Source organism: Indicator indicator, chromosome 32 (genome assembly GCF_027791375.1).
Source record: "Indicator indicator isolate 239-I01 chromosome 32, UM_Iind_1.1, whole genome shotgun sequence".
Lineage (NCBI taxonomy): Eukaryota > Metazoa > Chordata > Aves > Piciformes > Indicatoridae > Indicator > Indicator indicator.
Window position 1 is genome coordinate 4,052,323 of NC_072041.1, and position 20,561 is coordinate 4,072,883.

Genomic DNA, 20,561 nt, shown 5'->3' on the forward strand with positions numbered 1-20,561 from the left:
CATCAGAAAAGGTGAACCTACATTTAAACCACATTATTTAAAGCATTTCCTGAAGAACACAAAATATTCTGAACACAGCTAACCAGCTTTTTTTTTTTTTTTAATTATTAACATTGCTTTCAAAAGCATAAATGAGCTCCTCCAACCCTAGGTGTTGAGTTGTTAGGATAACACACACCAAGGAGCGTGAGCCAGATGGCTAAGGCCATTTATTATGTTTGCACTAAGAATAGGAAGCAAACTGTAAAACCAAGTCCAGCAGAGAGGTGTCCCTGCCCACGGCTGGGGAGGTTGGAGTAGATAATCTGTGAGGTCCCTAAACCATTCTATGAAACAGATCTTACACTATCAGTATTTTAGAAGTCATAATATTAACAGATCTGAATTATATCTAACATTAGTTTTTTTAAATGAAATATCAGAGTTTGGGAATTAATTTATGAACAAAGGGAGAGTAAATAGGTCAGTGGAATGTGCACAACAAAGCTCTGATACTGTGCATCTTAACACACACACAAAAATTAAATCAAGATGCATTCCCTCCCTCCCCAACAAATAGACACGCGAGCAAAAGAAGTTTTACCATGGTCAAAAGATGAACACTTCAAATTACACCCTTGGTTTTGCTTGCTATGGCAAGAGCATTAACTCCCTGCACTCTCCAGATGCTCTGTCACAATGTCAAGACTCATTCTCCTTTTGGAGAGGAACAGGACATGGAACCTTCGGTTTAGGTTGGAAGGGACCTTAAAGGTCACCCAATACCCTGCCACGGGCTGGGAAACCTTCCACTAGAGCCCAGGTTGCTCAAGGCCTCATCCAGCCTGGTCTTGAACACCTCCAGGGAGGAGGCATCCACAACCTCCCTGGGCAACCTGTCCGAGTGTCTCACCACCTCCAGGGAGGAGGCATCCACAACCTCCCTGGGCAACCTCTCCGAGTGTCTCACCACCCTCACTGTAATGAATTTCTCCCTACTAATGCTGCTCTATTTAAACCAGGTTCCAGATCTCTTAGCAGATCAAATCTGAATAGGAGGTCAGAGTACTGCAGACAGTAACTGTGTCAGGGACCAGAATATCATCTGAATGGGGAGAAGGTGGGGGGAAAAAAAGGCAGGTCCATATCAGCACTCCTGGTTTCTGTTCCTCCCTGGCACAAAGCTGGGGTGAGCAGTCTTTGTTCCAGTTGCAATACTGCTGAGCTCCTGCTTCTATACATAGAACTTGTAAGATATACACGAACATTAAAACTGACTCCAGCTCTGTTGCTAAGGAACTAGGGAGGATAGCTTTTTTGGCCCTCTTCATTTATAAAATAACCACTCTGCCCTATGGGAGAAGGAATGCAATCTCTCAATGTCCCCCAGTGCCTCGTTCTCATTTTTAAACGAACACAGAAAGATGATGGAGAATGCCAGCAAGTGTGAGTGAGCGAGCTCCGGTTTTAAGATGCCCTTGAAAATGAGATGAAAAACATGGTTTCAGCAATCAACTGCTGTCGTGTTTATTAATCTTTAAAGCAGCAGATTCTTCCCCCTTGGCAACAGTGAACTCTGTGCTTCTGTCTGTGTTGGCTGTGCCTCTCTCTCTCTATTACAAACCTTTTCCTACAAACCAAAACAAACCACCAGCTTCTGAAAGCACCCACAAATGATTTAAGTTTATACCGAAGTTCAGCTTGGGAGTTTAGAGTTTAGCTTCCGTCCCCACACACACAGAAATAGCCTTCTAAGCTATGGCAACTGGCCAGTGTAAATATCTGTTGGGGTGGGTTTTTGTGTTGTGGTTTTTTTTTTTGGGGGGGGTGGGGTGATCAGCAATATGTTAAGTGCGTAACAGAAAAAAATATTCCACATGAAGGCAGAACGACGCTGAATCAAGAACCATATGGTGGTTAAACAAAGCAAATACAAAAAAAAGGATATTGTTAAGAAAAGACTAAACTTATTTGGCAGCTGTAGAAAGATCAAGATTAGGGAAAGCAGTGAAATCACCCATTTTGAAGCCAAGGTCACTGACAGGATTTATAGATTTATCCCTGAAGGCAGCCTTTGCGGAACATGAAATGCCGAAATAATTTCCCCCCCCCTTTAATCTACTTCCCCCACCCCATTTGGGCCATCTCATTTGCTGGAGGCTTTTAAAATTCATTCCTTTTCACAGCTGGTTAAACAATGGAATCTTTCTGCAAACTAAAAGGACAAAATTGATTGCCCTACACAAACTTTTCTGCACGTATAATTGATTTTTAATTCACTGTCTTATTTCCAAAAGGACTTGACAATAAACTCAGTGCTGGATGTGCAATATTGATCCCTTTAAACAAGGGCTTGGATCAAAGACTGATGCAAGTTAATCACAACCAAAGAGATTTTAATCTTTTGTCTAGAAACCTGTGTTTAAACTAAATTCACCTTTTCTAGCCACACTAGAACCTCCTATTTCCTAGCTGTACTAGACCTTATTATTTTGTGCACCTGTCAGCTACTCAGTGCTTGCAATTTTACACAACCTTTCATTAATAACTTCCCCCCCAAGCAGAATTCTTTCATCCTTCATCAGTTAATTTTTTACTGTGAGGACTGATGGCTCTTTTACACTCTTCACTTCTCAGAACAAGCTACAGCCAAGGCTCTACATTCCCACTCAAACTAAAATCTCTCTTCCTAAAACAAAGTTCCCACTAGACCATGGTGATTGCTCTTTGTGAGCTTTATCTCAATGCTCAGTTAATTTTCCAGTGTTACTGATTAACACACTTGCAAATGGCATCAGGTGGCTTGATTTCTGAAGTCCAGGAGAGGTTAATTTGGCAGCAACTGTCACTCTGAAGCTGTATCATTTAGTTTTTGGTGATAAACCCCCCTAAAACTAAGCAGTAACTGATACCTTAACCTTCTAAGCCCACTCCATTACTCAAAGCAACCCTGTAATGCCAGCCTCTTTTTCCGACATCCCTTGATGATATTCCCCCCCCTCTGACTATTCCAGAGGCTCTGTTTCAATTTTGCTGTGAATTCCATTTTCTATAGCTGCCATATAAACAGTAAATAAAATTCATGGTATTTTTGCCCCAGTAAGCAGCTCTGTCTTCCAGCATATCTGAGAAGCCTGGCTTCAAAGGAGTGAGCAATGAAAACAATGTTTTTATGAACAGATATTCCAAAAAGGGCAGACAAGAGACATTTGAGGATGATTTCAGGCAAAGGAGCCAAGCAAATAAGAATGTATTTTGCATAAGCAATTTCTTGACCAGCTACACTGGATTACAAATGCTTGCAAACATGTTTGGAAATTAGTTTGCTGTATCTTGTCACTTTTGGCAGAAGGATCCCTGCTTCTATTTTATGACAAATAAGCTTAAAGCTGAAGCCAGGTGTGGAGATTTTAAAATTTATGAACTTGTAAATCCATGTACATGGCCAATTAAGGTTTATCACCAGCAAGGATTAACTATCCCTGCACATAAATTTAAGAGGTTGGTTGAATCTAGGTTGTTTACCTCAACAACTCGACATCAAAAGCAATGTAAAATATTTAAAGGGCAGCATATTTCATGATAAAAGCTACTTATCAAGGATGTCACAGGGGTGTCAGCCACAGCTCTGCGTGGAGATGCACAAGTGAAAAGAAAACACAAACCACCTTCCTAAGGAACAGTGAGCAATTTGAGAATTTTACATCTCTGAAAAGACAAGGCCAAGCATAGCAGAAAAAAGGAGGAGTGATCAAAAAAAAAAAAAAAAAAAGGCAAAACTACTCTTTGGTCCCCCAGATTTTGCTCAGCTCTGAAGCCAGCACCCTAAATTTTCAAGGGGGTTCTAGTAGCCTCACCAGTGTTCTTCATAATCAACATCTGAATGCTAATTAGGAGCACAATTCCATGCAGCAGAAGCATCCCTGTGCAATAAGCTGCAACACAGCAGCAGTGAACTCTGCCTTTAGCTAGCATGCATAAGTAAACAGAATTAATAACTACCCAAGTGTGGACGGGTGACTTAATCTGTTTCGATTAGATGCAGCTCAGCCTGAGGCCTTTGTGTTATTTAAAATGTGTTCATCATGTTTAATTAAAAACCTAATAAACTAGAGGTTCTTTGGGTTCTGATTTGTATTTCTCTCTTCTGTAAGCTGTATTGATTTTGTTAGTACTTTTTATCAAAAGCCAGGGAAGAGGGAAAAAAAAAAGGCACATTCTGAATAAAGGGACAAAAAGGTGAGATCAAATCAGCCAGGACTTATGTGCAGAACAGGCTGAACCAGTCCAATTCCTTCAACCTTTCCCATCCATGAGGCTCACCAGAACAGAAAACTATCTCAATAAATTAACCAAACTTGGGATGAACATTGTGTCCTTTGCAAATGGCAGCCATTTGACAGGCTCTCTGTCTGACATGGAAGGGTGCACAATAAACTCATTTTTGGACTTGAACCAAGTGTAGGGTCAGAATTGCACTGAACATCATTGGAAGTATCAAACCCATTTTGCAAAGAAGATTTTGGGTGGAAATTCCATAAGGACACTTCTTTTTTCCTGTGAAGTATTTCCACTGAAAGCATGCCAGGAAATATGATGTTCAATGTTCAATTTAACCTGAACTGAAAGAAGCCAATGATCATAGTTCCAGATTTGGAATCTGTGGAAAGTAAAGCAGCACATCATCAGCTGAGTTTCAATACAGGCAGGTTTCAGGTCCATGGTATTTATTCCCTACAGATGATTAACTCACCATAGTTCAAAACACAACTTCAACGTCAGTTTTGGAATATTTCTAACTGGAGAAGAACATATTAGGGATTTCTGATTGCTGGCACCCAAAATGCCTGCACTCTGACAAAGATTAACAATTTTAGAGGTGACCATGAGATGCAAAGCAGAGCTCACTTCTCTTTCATTCTGACAATCCCTTGCTGAGTTTTGAGTCTTTGGTTTCTCAGACAAATACCAACTACATCTTGCCTGTACAGGAACCCACTGTTGTACACAGAGAAACAAAACCAGTGTCCCAGAGATTGGGTGACACCAGGTCTTAGGGAGACCAAGAAAGATGGCCAAAGAAAATTAAAGAAGTGGTTAATGTGGTATCTCCTTCTAGCTAAAAGTACCACCTGGAACACATGCCCAATGCCTAAGTCACAGACTCATAGAATGGTTTGGGTTGGAAGTGACTTTTAAAGCTCCTCTACTCCAGTCAGCAAGGACATCCCCAACTAGAGCAGGTTGCTCAGAGACCCAAACAACCTGACCTGGAATGGTTTCAGAGCTGGGCCTTCTACCACCTGTCTGAGCAACCTCAGACAGGGTCACACCACCCTCAGTGTAAAAATTTTCTTCCATTCAGTCTGATTCTCCCTCTTTTAGTTTAAACCCATCATTCCTTGTCTTGTCACAACAGGCCCTGCTAAAAAGTCTGTCCCAGCTTTCTGATTGTCCCCTTAAAGCACTGGAAGGCCACAAGGTATCCCCAGAGCTTCTCTTCTCCAGGCTCAACAACCCCAACTCTCAACCTGGCCTCACAACAGAGGGGTTCCAGCCCTCTAGGCATTTTTGTGGCCTGCTCTAGACCCATTCCCAGTCAGTTTTTCTCTTCCCCAGCTACCCTGATCTTGCTCCAGCAGAGAGCATCACACCAAACTTCAAGCATGGCATTCAATGGCAGGAAAACCCTTCAGGGGCCACTGTCAGCAGCTGTGTCAGAACAGAGGGCTTGCTCCATGGCTCCTTCCCAAAGAACACACCCACCAGAGCTTCACTGCTGGTTCAAACTGCAGCCAAACACTAACAGGGCTCCACCAGGTGATGCTGCTGAAAGCTGGTCTCTATGGGTGCTTGCTTAGAAGGTGCTTAATTGTGGCATTATACATGACCATTGTTCAACAGAACTGTCCACAGAGGGAAATTTATGAGCATTACAAGAGAACCAAACACCCCCACCAAATCACTGCTGGAAATGGATGTTGTCAGGTGTAGCTTCAGCCTTGGTAAACAGGAAACAGCTGCTGTTTGAGCTGCATGGAGACACATCAGTGAAGAAGTTTCTTTAGCCACTGTTCTGAGGCAGTGTGGATGACTGCTTTTCACAGTACGCCTCTGAATTTACATACTGGGGGAAAAAAAAGTTTTAAAATAGCCATTGGTTAGAAGCACAAGGCAGAAAACAAAGCTCTATCTTCATACTTACAAAGCCTTCCAGTTAATTCAATCACTGGCAAATTTTATCCTCTCTTTAATTCGATCTCAACCTCTGTAACCACATCAGCAGCAGTAAAAATAACAGAACTTCCCAGCCTTTATTGTCCTCTCTTCTGATCACTGCAAAGTATCTCTTGCTCAGTTTGCTCACAGGCAGATAAGCTGGTTTTGTCTAACAAGAAAAGTTCTCTCTTTGGTCAACAGAAAGTCCATAGGAAAAAAAGTTTCAAGTTTTATTTAGCAATGAATTTTTGGTAATTTTGCATGATTCACAGCATCATATCGCAAATATTGTTGAATAGTGAAGAGACACTTAAGGTTCTCACCTTCATTTCATTATTTTGGCCAGACTTTGGGTTTGCCACACCAATGTTTCCTAACAAATACTCTGCTGGGGAGTTCCTGTGCAGCTGTAGCACTCCACGTATCATGCACAAAGGTCTCCCCAGGTTCACAATGAAGAAAATTCCCTTGCAAGTCTCACACATTCTCAGAGGTGCAGTTCAGCTGCTTTAATCTGAGAGTTTTCTATGAACTGCTAGGGACAACCACACCATGAAGCTGTGCAGGTGGAGCTTAGCTGCCTATAAATAAGAGCACAGTTTGATCTTTGGCTCTGCTGAGGCTGGAGGGCTGCCAAAGGTTTCTGGAAACTTGGATGGAACAGAACAAGAACAAATATGATAAAATGAGCTGAGCCTGACAATGATTTATAGAGTCAGTGATCATTATTCTGTACTCACAGAGTCTGCACTTTTGGAGCAATGCTTCATTTTTCATGAACTTTGCTGTTTCTATTTGTAAGGCTCTGTTCTCTGTCATTTAACAGGGACTGCCCATCAACAAACCCTGAGCTGCAGCAGCCATGGCTTTGACAACATAGTACTGCTGATGAGAAAAGAAAAAAACAAACAAGGAGAGTGGAAAAAATACACGCTACATAGAAGAGAAGAGGGCTGTTGGCACTGGACAATTTAACCATGGCTGTGGGAAAATGTATGCAGAGAAAACAGAGGTTAAACCAAAATGAACAGAAACCTACTAAACACAGGGCAGAGCACTGGAAGTATTTGTTCTGACAGCCAGTTCCCTAAACAAAACTCCCTTTGGTGACAAGATAACTGCAAAACTTACCAGGAGACTGTTCTAGGCTTTTTACTCATCTGCTCTGCTGCCAGTGTTAGCTTGTGATCCTCTTTCACTCCGCGACTTCAGGCAGTCTCCTTCCCACAAAGGTCCTTTGTTGGATTTCAGACTAAGCCTGCTTTAATCCAGGTTTATATGGCCTGGCCTACCCCTAATCTAGCTCTTGCAAAAAGGTTTACAAAAGGAGAGAACAAGCACACATAATTCATTGGAATAACTCCCTGAAAGACTTAAGGAGAAACCAGAGCTTAAAAAAAGTCTTTCCAGATGCTGTCTGAAAAATTAAAACATGCCAGGAGACCCTGAAAGCTTTGCCTGTTATTAACCAGTTCTAGTTTATAGCACCACTGCCAACTTTACTAGTAGCTTAACAACATCACAGATTCCATTTTTATTTACTTCTTCAAATACTGTACCAATGAACTAGCTTAAAGACCTATTGATTCCACCCAAACTTCCCTCTCATCACATTCACACAAGCAATGCTGTCTTGCACCATATCAGGTTTCTCTCATTTATATACCTGGTAAGTACACCACAAATTGAATCTCCACCCTCATTTACTCCCATCTGGTACATAAGATACATCTACAACCCCCTGAAAAGAGGCTGGAGCCAGGTAGGGGTTGGTCTCTTCTCTCTAGGAACAAGGGACAGGATGAGAGGAAATGGTCTTAAGGAAGTGCACCAGGGGAGGTTTTGGATGGACATTAATGGAGACTTCCTCACTAAAAGGCTTCTCAGACACTGGCACAGGCTGCCCAGGGAGGTGCTTGAACCCCAATCCCTAGAAGAGTTTAAAAGCCACAGAGATGTGGTGGTGAGGAACATGGTTTAGCACCAGCCCTGGCAGACAGAATGGTTGACCTCCATGATCCTAAAGGCCTTTTTCAACCCAAACAATTCTCCTATTCTATGATAAGAGAGCAGCAGCTTTCTCCAACTGTGAAAGGCAAAACCCACAAGAGAGTCTGTGATAAGTATTAGTCATAACAACAGTCAGCCATAACTAACTTCCAGTTGTCTGATTTTCTATTTTAGTGCACACTGCAACCTAATTATTGAGCCAGGAAAGACAACATTTCTCCATTTGCACAGAACCAGACAGGCCTTAGCAGCCTGCTGACGAGTCACCATCTTCCCACACGTTACATTTCACATCAAGCTCCTCTTGAAGCACAACTAACATCAGCACTAAAATGCCAGTAACCACTTTCTACTACCCCATATGAGGGGGAAGAAGGAACTTCATCTTAAACTGTTTAGGAGACACACTGATAGCAGCCTCCCATGAGCCAGCTTGAGTTGACTTTAAGCTTCCTGCAGGACCAACAGGAACAAAACATGAGACAATTCCTTACATGCCTTTTACATCTTCTTCTACTCCAACTATGAATGTGGCCAAGCTTCATTCACAACAGTGAGATTTAGAGTCCAGCAGTTTTGCAGCTGTTCACTTACCCTCATTTTTCTCTCAGAAACTTTTACAGATTCAGATTGCACTGAGTTGGAAAGGACCCTCAAAGGTCATCTTGTCCAACCCCCCCTGCAGCTAGCAGGGACATTTCCAACTAGATCAGGCTGCCCAGGGCCACAGCAAGTCTGCTCTTGAACATATCCAGGGACAGGGCCTCAACCACATCCCTGAGCAACCTGTTCCAGTATTTTACCACTCTCATTGTGAAGAACTTCCTCCTGCACTTGATCATCTTCTCTTTTATTCTACCAGTAGAAAGCTATTCTCCCCAGTCTAATAAAGTTCTGTATATCAAACAAAGGCCTGAATGGGGCACAAATTGATCCTGCGCAGGAAATAATGTGCCCCTCTTCCTTCCCATAAAGATAACCTCTTTAGAAAAAGAACAAAGAAAGCAAGAAGCAAGAGAAGCAACATGAACTATAAGGCTCAAGGGAATAATTCGTTTCCCTACCACTTCATCTTCAGTCCAACACTTCTCAATCAGTTTGGGCACAGGTTTCTTCACCAAGCGCTGCAGGGCTTTTCCAGCATCATAGTTACTTTCATGTAGCTAAAAAATAAAGAAGACAAATAGATCATTCAGTGGAATTAGCAGTGATCTGATATTGGAGCAAAACCACTAAAGGGGCCACATGAGATGTTCTATGCCTAATTATTTTTGCTGTTGATATATGAAGTTAAATTCAAACAACCCGAAGGGTAATTGGGGTTTTAGTAGTAGGAGAAACAGCATTAAACCAAATCTGTTTTCCCCTTCCTTCCTAAACTTCTCCCAGATAATGTTTGAGCCCACAAAGCACTGAAGACTTTTTGTACTTAACTCTAAAAGAAAAAAAAAATATTTTTCACATTAAAAATTCTAAGGAACATTTTAAAAGCTCCAACAAACTATTTAGCAAAAGGAGCTGTATTTTATCCACACTAGTAAAACCAACCAGAAAAACTGACATTCAGGAAGGACTGCAAGTCATGGGATGTTGAGTTTGCCCATCCAGAAAATGCTCTTAACTTTTATTGCACTGCAAAGATCACCAGGCTGTTGGAATACAAGGATGCAGAGAAGCCCAACCTCTACAGATAGCTACAGGAGTATAGAAGTACAAGGGATGTGTAGAAGGGATGTGTAAATTGAGATTCCTCTTTCAAGGGGTCACAGTTTAGAGTGTACCTTAGCTTCTACCCTAAACTCATTATCTATATGATCAAAAGTTGCCTGAAGTAGACAACAGACCTAAATCAAAGAGACAGAAGAACAACTACACTAAAAAAAAAAATAATTCAACAATGAACCCATGAGAACCTCCAGCTCTTAACTCCTGATAGGAAACCTTTAGCAGACTACAGATTTAGAGCCCATCTTATCTCCACAGTACAGTGGGATTTTGACAACTGAAGTCAGCCTGCTCTATGTCTTCTGAAAAATGATCTCAAGAAGAAATATTGCTGGGATGCTAAAAACTGAATCCCACACCCAAAAGGGAGAATGGTTTTCATGAAAAATCCCCTAGAGACACAAGAGTTTGGTTATATGTAAACCAAAGCTTCAAAGCTATCAATTAACAGCACAGAATTTTAAAGGCCCTCAAAAGTTTCCTTACAACAGGGACAACCAAAAGATGGTTCTGTGCATTGATTATCTCCTGCTTTTCCTTCCCAGAATTTATCCTCAGCTATCTGGACTCCATTCTCTAGAACACCTATGCTGCTAAACCTGTGCTTAGCCAGGTCTCACAGGTCTCAAAACATTTTAACAGGCATTATAATAACTGAACTCTTTGCAAGCCTGAGGACAGAGCAGGCATCAAGAACAGTGATAAGACATGAACTGTCACCCTGCACCCCTCCTCCTCACAGGGATGACCACATTGTCAGCTGTGTAACAAAGAAACCAGTATTTTATGGGTTGTACTTCACACAAATTGGCTCAACTATTCTATAATCAGTAAACCAGACCTTGAAGGTGCTCTTCTACCTCCACCAAGTTATTGGGGCACTCGAAATTTATTTATACTTGAGGGGCTTTTAAAGCAAGCAAAGTACTTCTGAAAACAGTAGGTCATTCCTGTGCAAAGACCTCTCTGATCATTAACTGCAACATGTTTTGAGAACAAACAGTAATGTTCCTTAACTGGTGGCCTGAACATTTTTTCTCCTACCAACAAGTGCAATAACAATGGCATACAGGGTGTTAACTGCAGTACAACAAGTGCTTGGCTAATAATGATGGGAACAAAAAAGCAAGCTAAGCCAGACTGCTTTTCTATTCATTTTCAGCTTTCTATATGGCACCTAAAGCAAAGTTATAGATATCTCTGCTGTAATTGTGACTGTATATACTAATGGAGAGGAACTATACAAAACAATGCTTCAACTCCCAAGCAATAATATCCTCCCCACTCCCCTTCTTCAGCTTTCTGCAGGCTGCTGCTGGGAGATGCATTCACACACTGGAGGCATCCATACTCCTCACCTGCTGTATGTCAGGGAGATCCATCACCCCTGGCCCCTTAGCAGGAGCCACTGCTTTCAAACCTGTCTCCTCAGGTGAAATTTCCTAACATACAACAGAAGAATGGCTGTAAATCTGCCTCTGCTGACCACATCAGTGTCAGTTCCCATGACTGCACCTCCATGCAAAGAAACAACCACCTCAGTCCATCTTCCCTAAGCCACAAGGCAAGGGATAAGGGAGGAAAACTGGACCTGCAGTGCCAGTGGCTCAAAACCACAAGGCAAAGGATAAGGGAGGAAAGCTGGACCTGCAGTGCCAGTGGCTCAAAACCACAAGGCAAGGGATAAGGGAGGAAAGCTGGACCTGCAGTGCCAGTGCTCAATGTCCTCATGCAAAAAAGCACTGCTGACTTCAAACCCCTTTCTACCTTGGTTTTTTTAAGGCTCCTGTGGTATGCAATAGCTACTTAAAAGGCATGAAAATAAGATGTTGTCTTTACTACAGGGTACACATTAATTTTTCTCCTTGTTTGCACTCCAGCACTGGGACCAGATCCATCTTAAAGGAAAAAAAAGCCTCTGTTTGTTTTGCCAGCTCACCTTGCAAATGTTTTTTTTTCTGTCCATGCCACTACTGAAAAGATTTTTCACTTGGGGAATCTGATGGTCTTGAAAAGAATAGTGCTTCTGTTTCTTTTCCCTCCTTGCTCCCTCCCAAAACATGCAGTAATGCCAAAGCCTTTCTGTAACTTGGAGGGCATCTTTATTTTGCTTCAAGGACAACATGTGTTTTTAACCTGGCATCCCAACTGCCCAAGGAGTTCAAACTGCAAAAAATCAGAGCAGCCCAGAAAGAATGGACTGGTCTCACAGAAAACTGACTGCTCTGCTTACTGGAAAATGGAAGAGTTTACAAGGCCATCAGAACTGTCCCAAATCAGCAAGAGAAAAATATACGCATTAACTTTTGAGCAACCAATCACATTAATAACAGTCACAAAAGAAATAAACACAGATGTGAAAGGAGTCATATAACAGAGAAAACACAGTTGTGTAAACAAGAGACCTGATACAGGTTTAGAGTCTCCTGAAAGAAAAAAAAAAAAAAAAGTTACTTCTAGCAAGCTGGGGGGGAAAAAAAAGAAAAAAGAAGAAAAAAAAAAAAAAGCTTTTCTAAGTGCCAGGAGTGGGATAATGCAGCAAAAAGGAATTTTTTTTTTTAAATGAATGGCAGAGTTAAATTTATGTGTTTCAATCTGGCTCATTCTCTGCTTATTACTTTCAGTCATTTAATATACATAAGCACTTTATTGGCAAGCAACTCAAACATATAAATAATAGCTAATGATGACTGCCTATGGTTTCATTAACTTCTGGTTGAACTTTTCAAGGTACAGCTATAAACACTAGATTGCTGTCCTGTCATCTAGAGAATCACCATTTTTAGCATGAATTCTGCCATCCACATTTGGTACACACAAGTGGAACAAAAGGGAAGCAACACAAAGGTGTTTTGTACTTGAGAACAGAAAACACAGCACCTTCCACAGGACCGGACAGGATTTTAGATTAAAGAAAAATTCTGCACGTGCACCTGTCCCAAAAGCTCATTTATATTACAACAGGCATTAAACAATGCTAGATCCCAGGCAGGCCTCATTACCATAAAGCCTGCACATTACCACAGGGTTTCAAGTTTCTACTCCAGCCTCTCAGCAGAGCTGCCATTTTCTGTCTGCGTGATGTTGCAAATAAATTCTCCTTTTGGCATGGCTCAGCTGTCAGACACCTCTGTTCTGTAATGAACCCATGAATTACATCTTGCAGCTCTGACATCTCTGCTCTTGCTCATCAAAATATTGTTCTTCGATTGTAATTTATAACTTAATTTAAATGTCCCTTTTACTGTGACCTTTTTAGCTCAGAATGGCATTGCATCTGGCAGCTTCTACTTCAGCAAGGCATCCTTTTGCAATTACAGTCATTATGATCTCTGTTGAAAAGCCTATCTGAGTTAGGCTGCATTCAGGCTACAATATTAAATAATTGTAGTCCATTAAGAACACTGTTAGATTCCAGAGGCTTTTACTCTCAAGAAAAATTGCCACTATACAGTGAGGAAGTACTGAACTGCTTTGTGATCTACCCAGAAAAACCAATACGAGCCGAAGGGATTGTTCAAGCAGGACACACTCTGGGGGGGATGCAGTCACATCCAGCATTTTGAGGACAGCTCTGGAATTGAGGAGTTCCCCAGCTCGGAGTGCTGGCTCTTCCACTGGGCACAGACAAAGCACATCACTTGTCAAGGCACAAAGACCTAAAGCCTGACCTGCCAACCACGAGGTAACCACCACCAGTACTGCAAGAGCAGTTTAAGACTCAAACAATGCAGGTAGGTCAAAGAAATGTTCAATTGCTGCCAAGAAAGATACTTGGTGGAAGAGGCAAGGACGATGGTATTTGCCTTGTACTGCCCTGTCAGTATCTACATAACACCCCTATTTAAGCACCAGGTATTTTTATCTATGCAGGCTTAAGAACATTGTAGTTATTAATGAGGGATTTGCTCCTCTCACTGAAGGGGACAATGGTGAAAACAGGCAGCAGCTCTCTAACACTGTACCATGCTCAAGAGGCTAGAAAATAGAGGAAAGAGGATGATGAAATGAAAAGCAGAACAAGAATTACTGCCATGTGGCTAGGTAGCTAGGTCTTTTGCTGTAATTATGCTAATTCAAGCACCCAATTTAATTCAGGCCACTTCTTTCAGTAGCAGAGCTGACAAATCTGAGTTTGCTGCAGATTCTCTTTACAGGTATCTTGCCCTACTATCAAATGGGATATGCTCCGTGGCAAATACATCTCATTAAGTGAAACAACAAAAGCTATTTTTCACATCTGCAGCGTTCTTTAAAGTGCTCACCCTCCAAAATGAGAAGATTTGATTCTTGTCAACCGTGTCTCATAGCCAACAAGACACTAAGCCCCACATGCCCTTTAATTCCAGGAATTTCCTTGCCCCCTCCTCTCTGAAATTCTACCTCCTCCCACCTGCTGCAATACACTAAACAACCCAGATCAGAGGGAAAAAAAATACACTGCCCACAGACAACAAAACAACTTTGCTGAGCTCCCTCTGGTGCCCAAGGACAATGGAACCTTTAAGCACTCAAGAACCTCAACTGTCCAACAAAAAGACTCTGCCCAGCAATTCTGTTTTGCTCACATGCTGCCACAGCAAACGGGGAAGTTTTGATCTTGAACTGGTTGACACAGGTCAACTGCCACAGAATTTGAAGCTAACATAAGAAGGTGGTGACAAGAATCAGTAAGCTGCTCCAGGAGGAAATTGCTACTAGTTCTGGGTTTTTAAATACCTGATTTGTGGTATCTGACAGCTTGGAAACATAGAAATCAGTCCCTGCTGCTTTGGCAGGGGAAAGCAGCAACTTCCCTTTCCTTCTCCTAGTTCTACTCTATTTTAAGCTTCTCAATAACTCTAATTGCTACAAAGTGCTCCAAGATGCTAATGATGGAGATTAAAAAGCCAGATGTTTGTGTTACATCCACTTCTCACACACTGGTACTGCTGGGGCTCTGCTGAACAGCTGGAAGAACAGAACAGCAGAGGGAGCCAAGGGTGCCAGCCGGCCTGTGGGTCACCACTGCAGACATGGCCAGTGCTCCCCTGGCACCCAGGGCAAGAACCCCTCCAATACCTGCTACACTTGCAACAGTTCTGTGTGTGTGTTTTGTTTTTTGTTTTGGTTTTTTTTTTCTTTTTTAAGGATTATTTATAGTCCCAAGCATTTTCACAAGTACTCATAGCAGTCATTTTTGGCCCTTTATATCTGCCTGTTCCAACAGTTACTCTAGAAAGATTTCCTGACTCATCTCACAAATAAAGTGCTGAAGTTTCTCCCCTAAGAGCAAGGATAAGGATGAATGAAAATTCAAAGTGGCAAAATTGTCTCATGCAGTAGAAGTGGCTTCATTTTCCAGCAAGCCCAGGCAGAGAGTGATGGCCCCTGAAGTGCTACTCTACCTCATTTGAACCATGAGAGGAGCTGACTCATCCAAAAGGAAAACCAGTAATAAGAAGAAATGCTAACGTGTATTTAAATATTTTTTTTATGCTTGCAACCTTGTCTGTAGTTAATGAACAAGAAAATCTGGTCTAAGGGCAAGTTAAAACAGGGAGTAATTTGTCTGGGTGACATCTTACTTCGAACTGAATTTCCTTAAACTGGTATTACACTGTCATGTTTGTCACTCATAATGACACGTTCCCATGTCCTGGTGTGTTAGGAGAAGCCAGGACAATGCTCTTAGCAAAGAAAGATTTATGCAGTATTAGCATATGATGGTTTGTCTTGCCTCCATGTAGCAGCATGCAAGCTGCAGTGGTGGTATTTTCTTATCATACGAGCACAGAGTTGCTGGCTCTTCAATTTGCCCACCAAAAAATAACCCACGTGTCAAAATGACCACAGCCTCTGAGACTCAGTCTTGGACACTGAGCTTGCACATGCTCATTTACTATTTCTTTTCTGCTGTTTTAGAGAACTGATACTCACATAGAATCATAGAATGGTTTGGGTTGGAAGGGACCTTAAAGATCATCCAGTTCAACCCCTCTGCCATGGGCAGGGAACCTCCCACCAGCTGAGGCTGCTCAAGGCCTCATCCAGCCTGGCCTTGAACACCTCCAGGGAGAGGACATCCATGACCTCCCTGGGTAACCTCTTCAAGTGTCTCACCACCCTCACTGGAAAGAATTTCTTCCTAATCTCCAGTCTACATCTGCCCTCTGTTTCTATTAGTATGGAGCAGAAAAAGGATCCTAAACCAGATCTGCAACTAAGTATCAGAGCTCTGGAGGACAGAGAGAGAGGATCAAACTACACCAAGATCTACTCCAACTCTTACTCCACAGCCAGCAGCAATGTTTATTCACCATCTTTCCATGGACTGTCAGATCTAGAGCACCAGCTTTCTACCACACTGCAGGATGAATTTTCTGAGCATACTTTTTCTCCAACCTATTTGCCAGCCATTTCTGCTCTCTGAACTAATTAATTTACTCTGACCTGGGAAGGGAATGAATTCTAAGGTTTTTTGATTGATTTCCAAATTTCAATTAGCTTAAAACAGACACAAAAAAAAACCCCAAAACCCCAACAGTCCACAACTGACTGATTAAGTCCTGGTCTCACCTGCACTTTTTTTTTAAACTTAAGGATCTCTACAGGTATCTTGTAATTATAGTATTTTGAGGGTCTTTCTGATGATATTCTGATCATTAAAACATGACTCTTACCCACACTCAAAGCCCAGGAGCACTCTAGTCAGTATTAATTATAAAATCTTCACATCAACCATGGTTGGCTCTCAAAATGCAATAATGTTGTCTACAGTGACCCAAGACAAGGTTTTGGGAGTAACTCAAATTCACTTCTGAGGGATTCTGCCTTGAAGCAGTGTGGTTCTCCTGATCAGGAGGAACTTGGTAGCTATAAACCAATTGTTTCCATCCCCTACCAGTTGGTGACATACAAATGGCTTCACAGATTATGGCTTGATTATGGAAGTGGAAAAACAAAAGTGCCCTGAATATGCATGTTTGCGTTTTACATGACTAAGATTTTAAGGTCTAATGAATCAAACTACCTCTGCTCATGAATATTTCAACAAGCACAAAACCCAGCTAGTTCTAGTCTAGAAAGTCAGCCAAATTCAGCTGCTTGGTTTATGATCTGGTAACAAAAAAGATCATCTCCATCTCAAGCTCTCATGGTGAAAGGCTTGCAGAATTACCAAGTCCTCCTCCATACCTCTCAGTGCAATGCCAGCACTCATCAGCAGGGCAATCACCTCTAAAGGCAAACTTAATTCCCTTCCTAAGGGTTACAATGACAAATGGGGCATCAAATCCCCATAGCTAGACAAAGGAACAGGACCTGAAATTCACCTGGAACATTAAGTGAATAATCATTTCCACAAACTGATACATATACACACCTCTGTGTGTGTGTATGTATATATAGATATATGTTGCACTGTGCCTTCCATGATCTTCATTTCTATCTGGAGTAATTAACAATAAATCATTCTAGGGGCTGCAGCATCTGTTATTACATAAATAAAACACTAGCAAAAGGAGCTTGTCAAGGCTGATGTATATGAAGTGCTGCTCAGAAGTTTATTGCCTCTCCATAATAAGAAATCACAGCACACCAATTTTTTTTACATCAATCTTCTAGGTTGTATATGACCATTTCGAAACAAAAACACAACTTAGTGCAGGGTAGGGCCCTCACTAATTATTTATCAGATAAATCTGGTACATTTTAAATGGTGAATAGAAACATAAAGAGGGCATCATTTTGTCAGGACAACAAACTATCACCCTAACCTTGTGTCAGGCAAAGAAGTTTCTTAACATATCCCACCTGACAGAACCATTACTCCTAAAACCCCTCACTTCTCTGGGGAAATTCCAAGTGAACAAGGAAAGCATCTTGACAGGTTTCTAGAAATTGTGATGAACAGTATTAGTGCACAGAACAGACTTTTGAAGGATGAATGAAATCCAACATTTCAAAAGCCTTAGGACCTTTCAATAGTCACTAAAGCAAAAGCTTGCAGACTCTTCTTTTCTTCGAAGTCAGGCCAAGTATTCAATGAGAACTCCACTGTGTCAATAAAGGGTTGAAAACCAGCCTGCAGAGGAGTGGAGGATGAGCACCACAATACCTACAAAGGAGACACTTCAAAGCTGAAGATAATGAGATGATTTCAAGAACACCACAGGATAAAGTCTCATGATGTCATATCAAGGGGAAGAGGAAGTCATAACAACAGCAATTAAAAATACTGCACACAGACAAACAGGATAAAGAAGATAAACTATGGGTTTGTGCAGTGCTTTGAGCTTGGAAGTGTGAGATTTTCTCCCAGTCAGAAAAATGACTCAGCAGTGATTTTCAAAATAAATATGTACTGGAAAGACAAAGACAATCAGAACAGAAACAAAATATTTTGGAACTAAGCAAGAAGTCTACAAGTGCAACAACAGGCTCCTTAGACTCCCAAGGGATTAAAAGGGATAAAGTAGATGGTGAAGCAGTGAATTTTCTTCTTTAGTCTTTTATTATAGATGACACAGAGAGAAAGTCCAATTCCAAGAACTCTTATGTAAGGAATAACTTACAAAACTTGGAATGGTAAACCACCAGAATCAGATGGCATCAATCCCAACAGAAAGGAAGGAAATAAAATGTAAACTCGGTAAGAAACCGAAGAGGATGTGCAATACAGACTGATCTGCAAGTCAGTACAAACACACACACCAGCTGCCTTTGGGAAAGGAACCAAAGGATGAAGACTTACACATGTCCCTGCTCACTGCAGCAGGGTTGGACTAGATGACCTTTGGAGGTCCCTCCCAACCTAAATCATTCTATGCTTCACCTCAGTTCTGAAGTGTGCTGTGAAGCACCAAGAAGCAACACTTGACTTGGTAGATATAGAAGTGAGAACAACAAGCAAGCATTTAATCTGGGTACAGAAATTGATCTTGGCTTTCAGGTGGTTCCACATGTGAGTGCACAGACTGGATTGAAACAGGTTTACACATTAAGAATGAAAGTTCTCTTGCTGTTTACTCAGTAAGTATTACAGGGGCACATTTTGTATCTTTATTCTATTTTAATCCTGCCTGAGGCAGGAAAGAAGACAAAACCTGATGCACTCAGATAGAAGCAGAAATAAAACAAGAAACCAATGCAAGTGACTTTGGTAAGCTAATGCTAGCCAAGGCCCATTGCTCAGGTTAAGAACACAAGTATTTTGACTCTAGTAGAGATAGTCATGGACATCTAATCATGGACTTGACCAGCTAGAAACCAGTTCTACAATTTACAAAGACTGAGCTTCCTGTCAATATTCTGAAGTATTTAAAAGCTTCCTGTAATGACATGCTTTACTGACAGTGAAAACAGTTAAGCACATTTCGTGTGATTTACAGAATCACAGAATAGCTCAGGTTGGAAGGGACCTTAGAGATCATCTACTCCAACCTCCCCTCCACGGCCAGGGATGCCTCTCAGCTAGACTCAGATGTTCAAGGCCTCGTCCAGCCTGGCCTTGAACACCTCCAGGGAGGAGGTATCCACAGCCTCCTTGGGCAGCCTATTCCAGTCTCACCACCCTCATTGGAAAGAACTTCTTCCTAAGACCCAGTCTAAACCTACTCTCCCTCACCACTTGGGATCATCTTTGTGGCCCTCCTCTGGAGCTGCTCCAACAGCTCTGTGTCTTTCTTCTGACACCAGAATTGGGTGCAGTATTTCAGGTGGGGTCTCACAAGAGCAGAGTAAAGGGGCAGAATCCCCTCTCTTGTCCTGCTGGCCACACTCCTCTGAATGCAGCCCAGCACAAGGTTAAGAATTCTGCAACCATAAATAGTTAAAGCCCAGTGAGCAGAGGCAGACATAATACTGTGGTCATTAGGTGATACTTCAAGCCAATTTGCAGGAGTACAATATCTTGAGTTGTTTTTTTTGTTGGCATCATCAGCAGTTTCATTTTTACTGAGTGAAAACAAATTACCTGAGCCTCAAGCACTATCAGCAAAGAATGTCTGAGTTGCTGGAGATAGTTACAGTGCTGGGCACTGAGGCAGAATGCTTAAAACTTTAAGATCTTGAGGAAAGGTCTCTGAAAATTAAATTTGAAGCTACACACTGCATCCCCTCCTTGGCAGTTTCACAAACCACATGCTCAACTGAAGCTGCTCCCAGCTTCCAGCCTTACCAGCTGTCCTTGAGTCTGTACATTGCCCCTAACACAGATTTAGCTAGCAACTCATTCAGCAAAGGGTACATCCTGTCCTTTCCACAGCTTTCAGATGGGATTAGAATGTAGCCAATAACCATGAAATGACAGAACTTAACTGTTCATACCTCCACGATGTGTTTTATGGATAAAAGGTGACATACAAAAAAGGAAGAATCAATAGTGTTTACTGGTAGAGTCAGCACATCTGTCTATGTGTTTCTTCAGACTAATGTATGACCAGTTGCACTAAATCATTTTATTATATTTCAGGAAGGAAGCAATGAAGAGACACCAGAAGGCAGCTTTGACTCATTACCACCACAATCCTCCAAAAGCTGCAGACAGAACTCCAGGGAAACAAACTACTATGGATTTCACTATGTTCCCAAAAAAGTACAGAATGACAGACAAATTTCTTCAGCTTGATCTTAAAAAAAACTATCTC

At 41.7% G+C, this 20,561-nt stretch overlaps 1 protein-coding gene across 1 annotated transcript in view; it reads right to left on the bottom strand.

The window, feature by feature from the left end:
• The window catches only part of RERE (arginine-glutamic acid dipeptide repeats), a 169,814-nt gene that overhangs the window by 69,537 nt on the left and 79,716 nt on the right, over positions 1-20,561 (bottom strand). Inside the window, exon 9 of the mRNA XM_054394838.1 lies at positions 9,273-9,371. Within this exon, the coding sequence (XP_054250813.1) occupies positions 9,273-9,371 (99 nt within the window). The remainder of the gene's footprint in view (positions 1-9,272; positions 9,372-20,561) is intronic.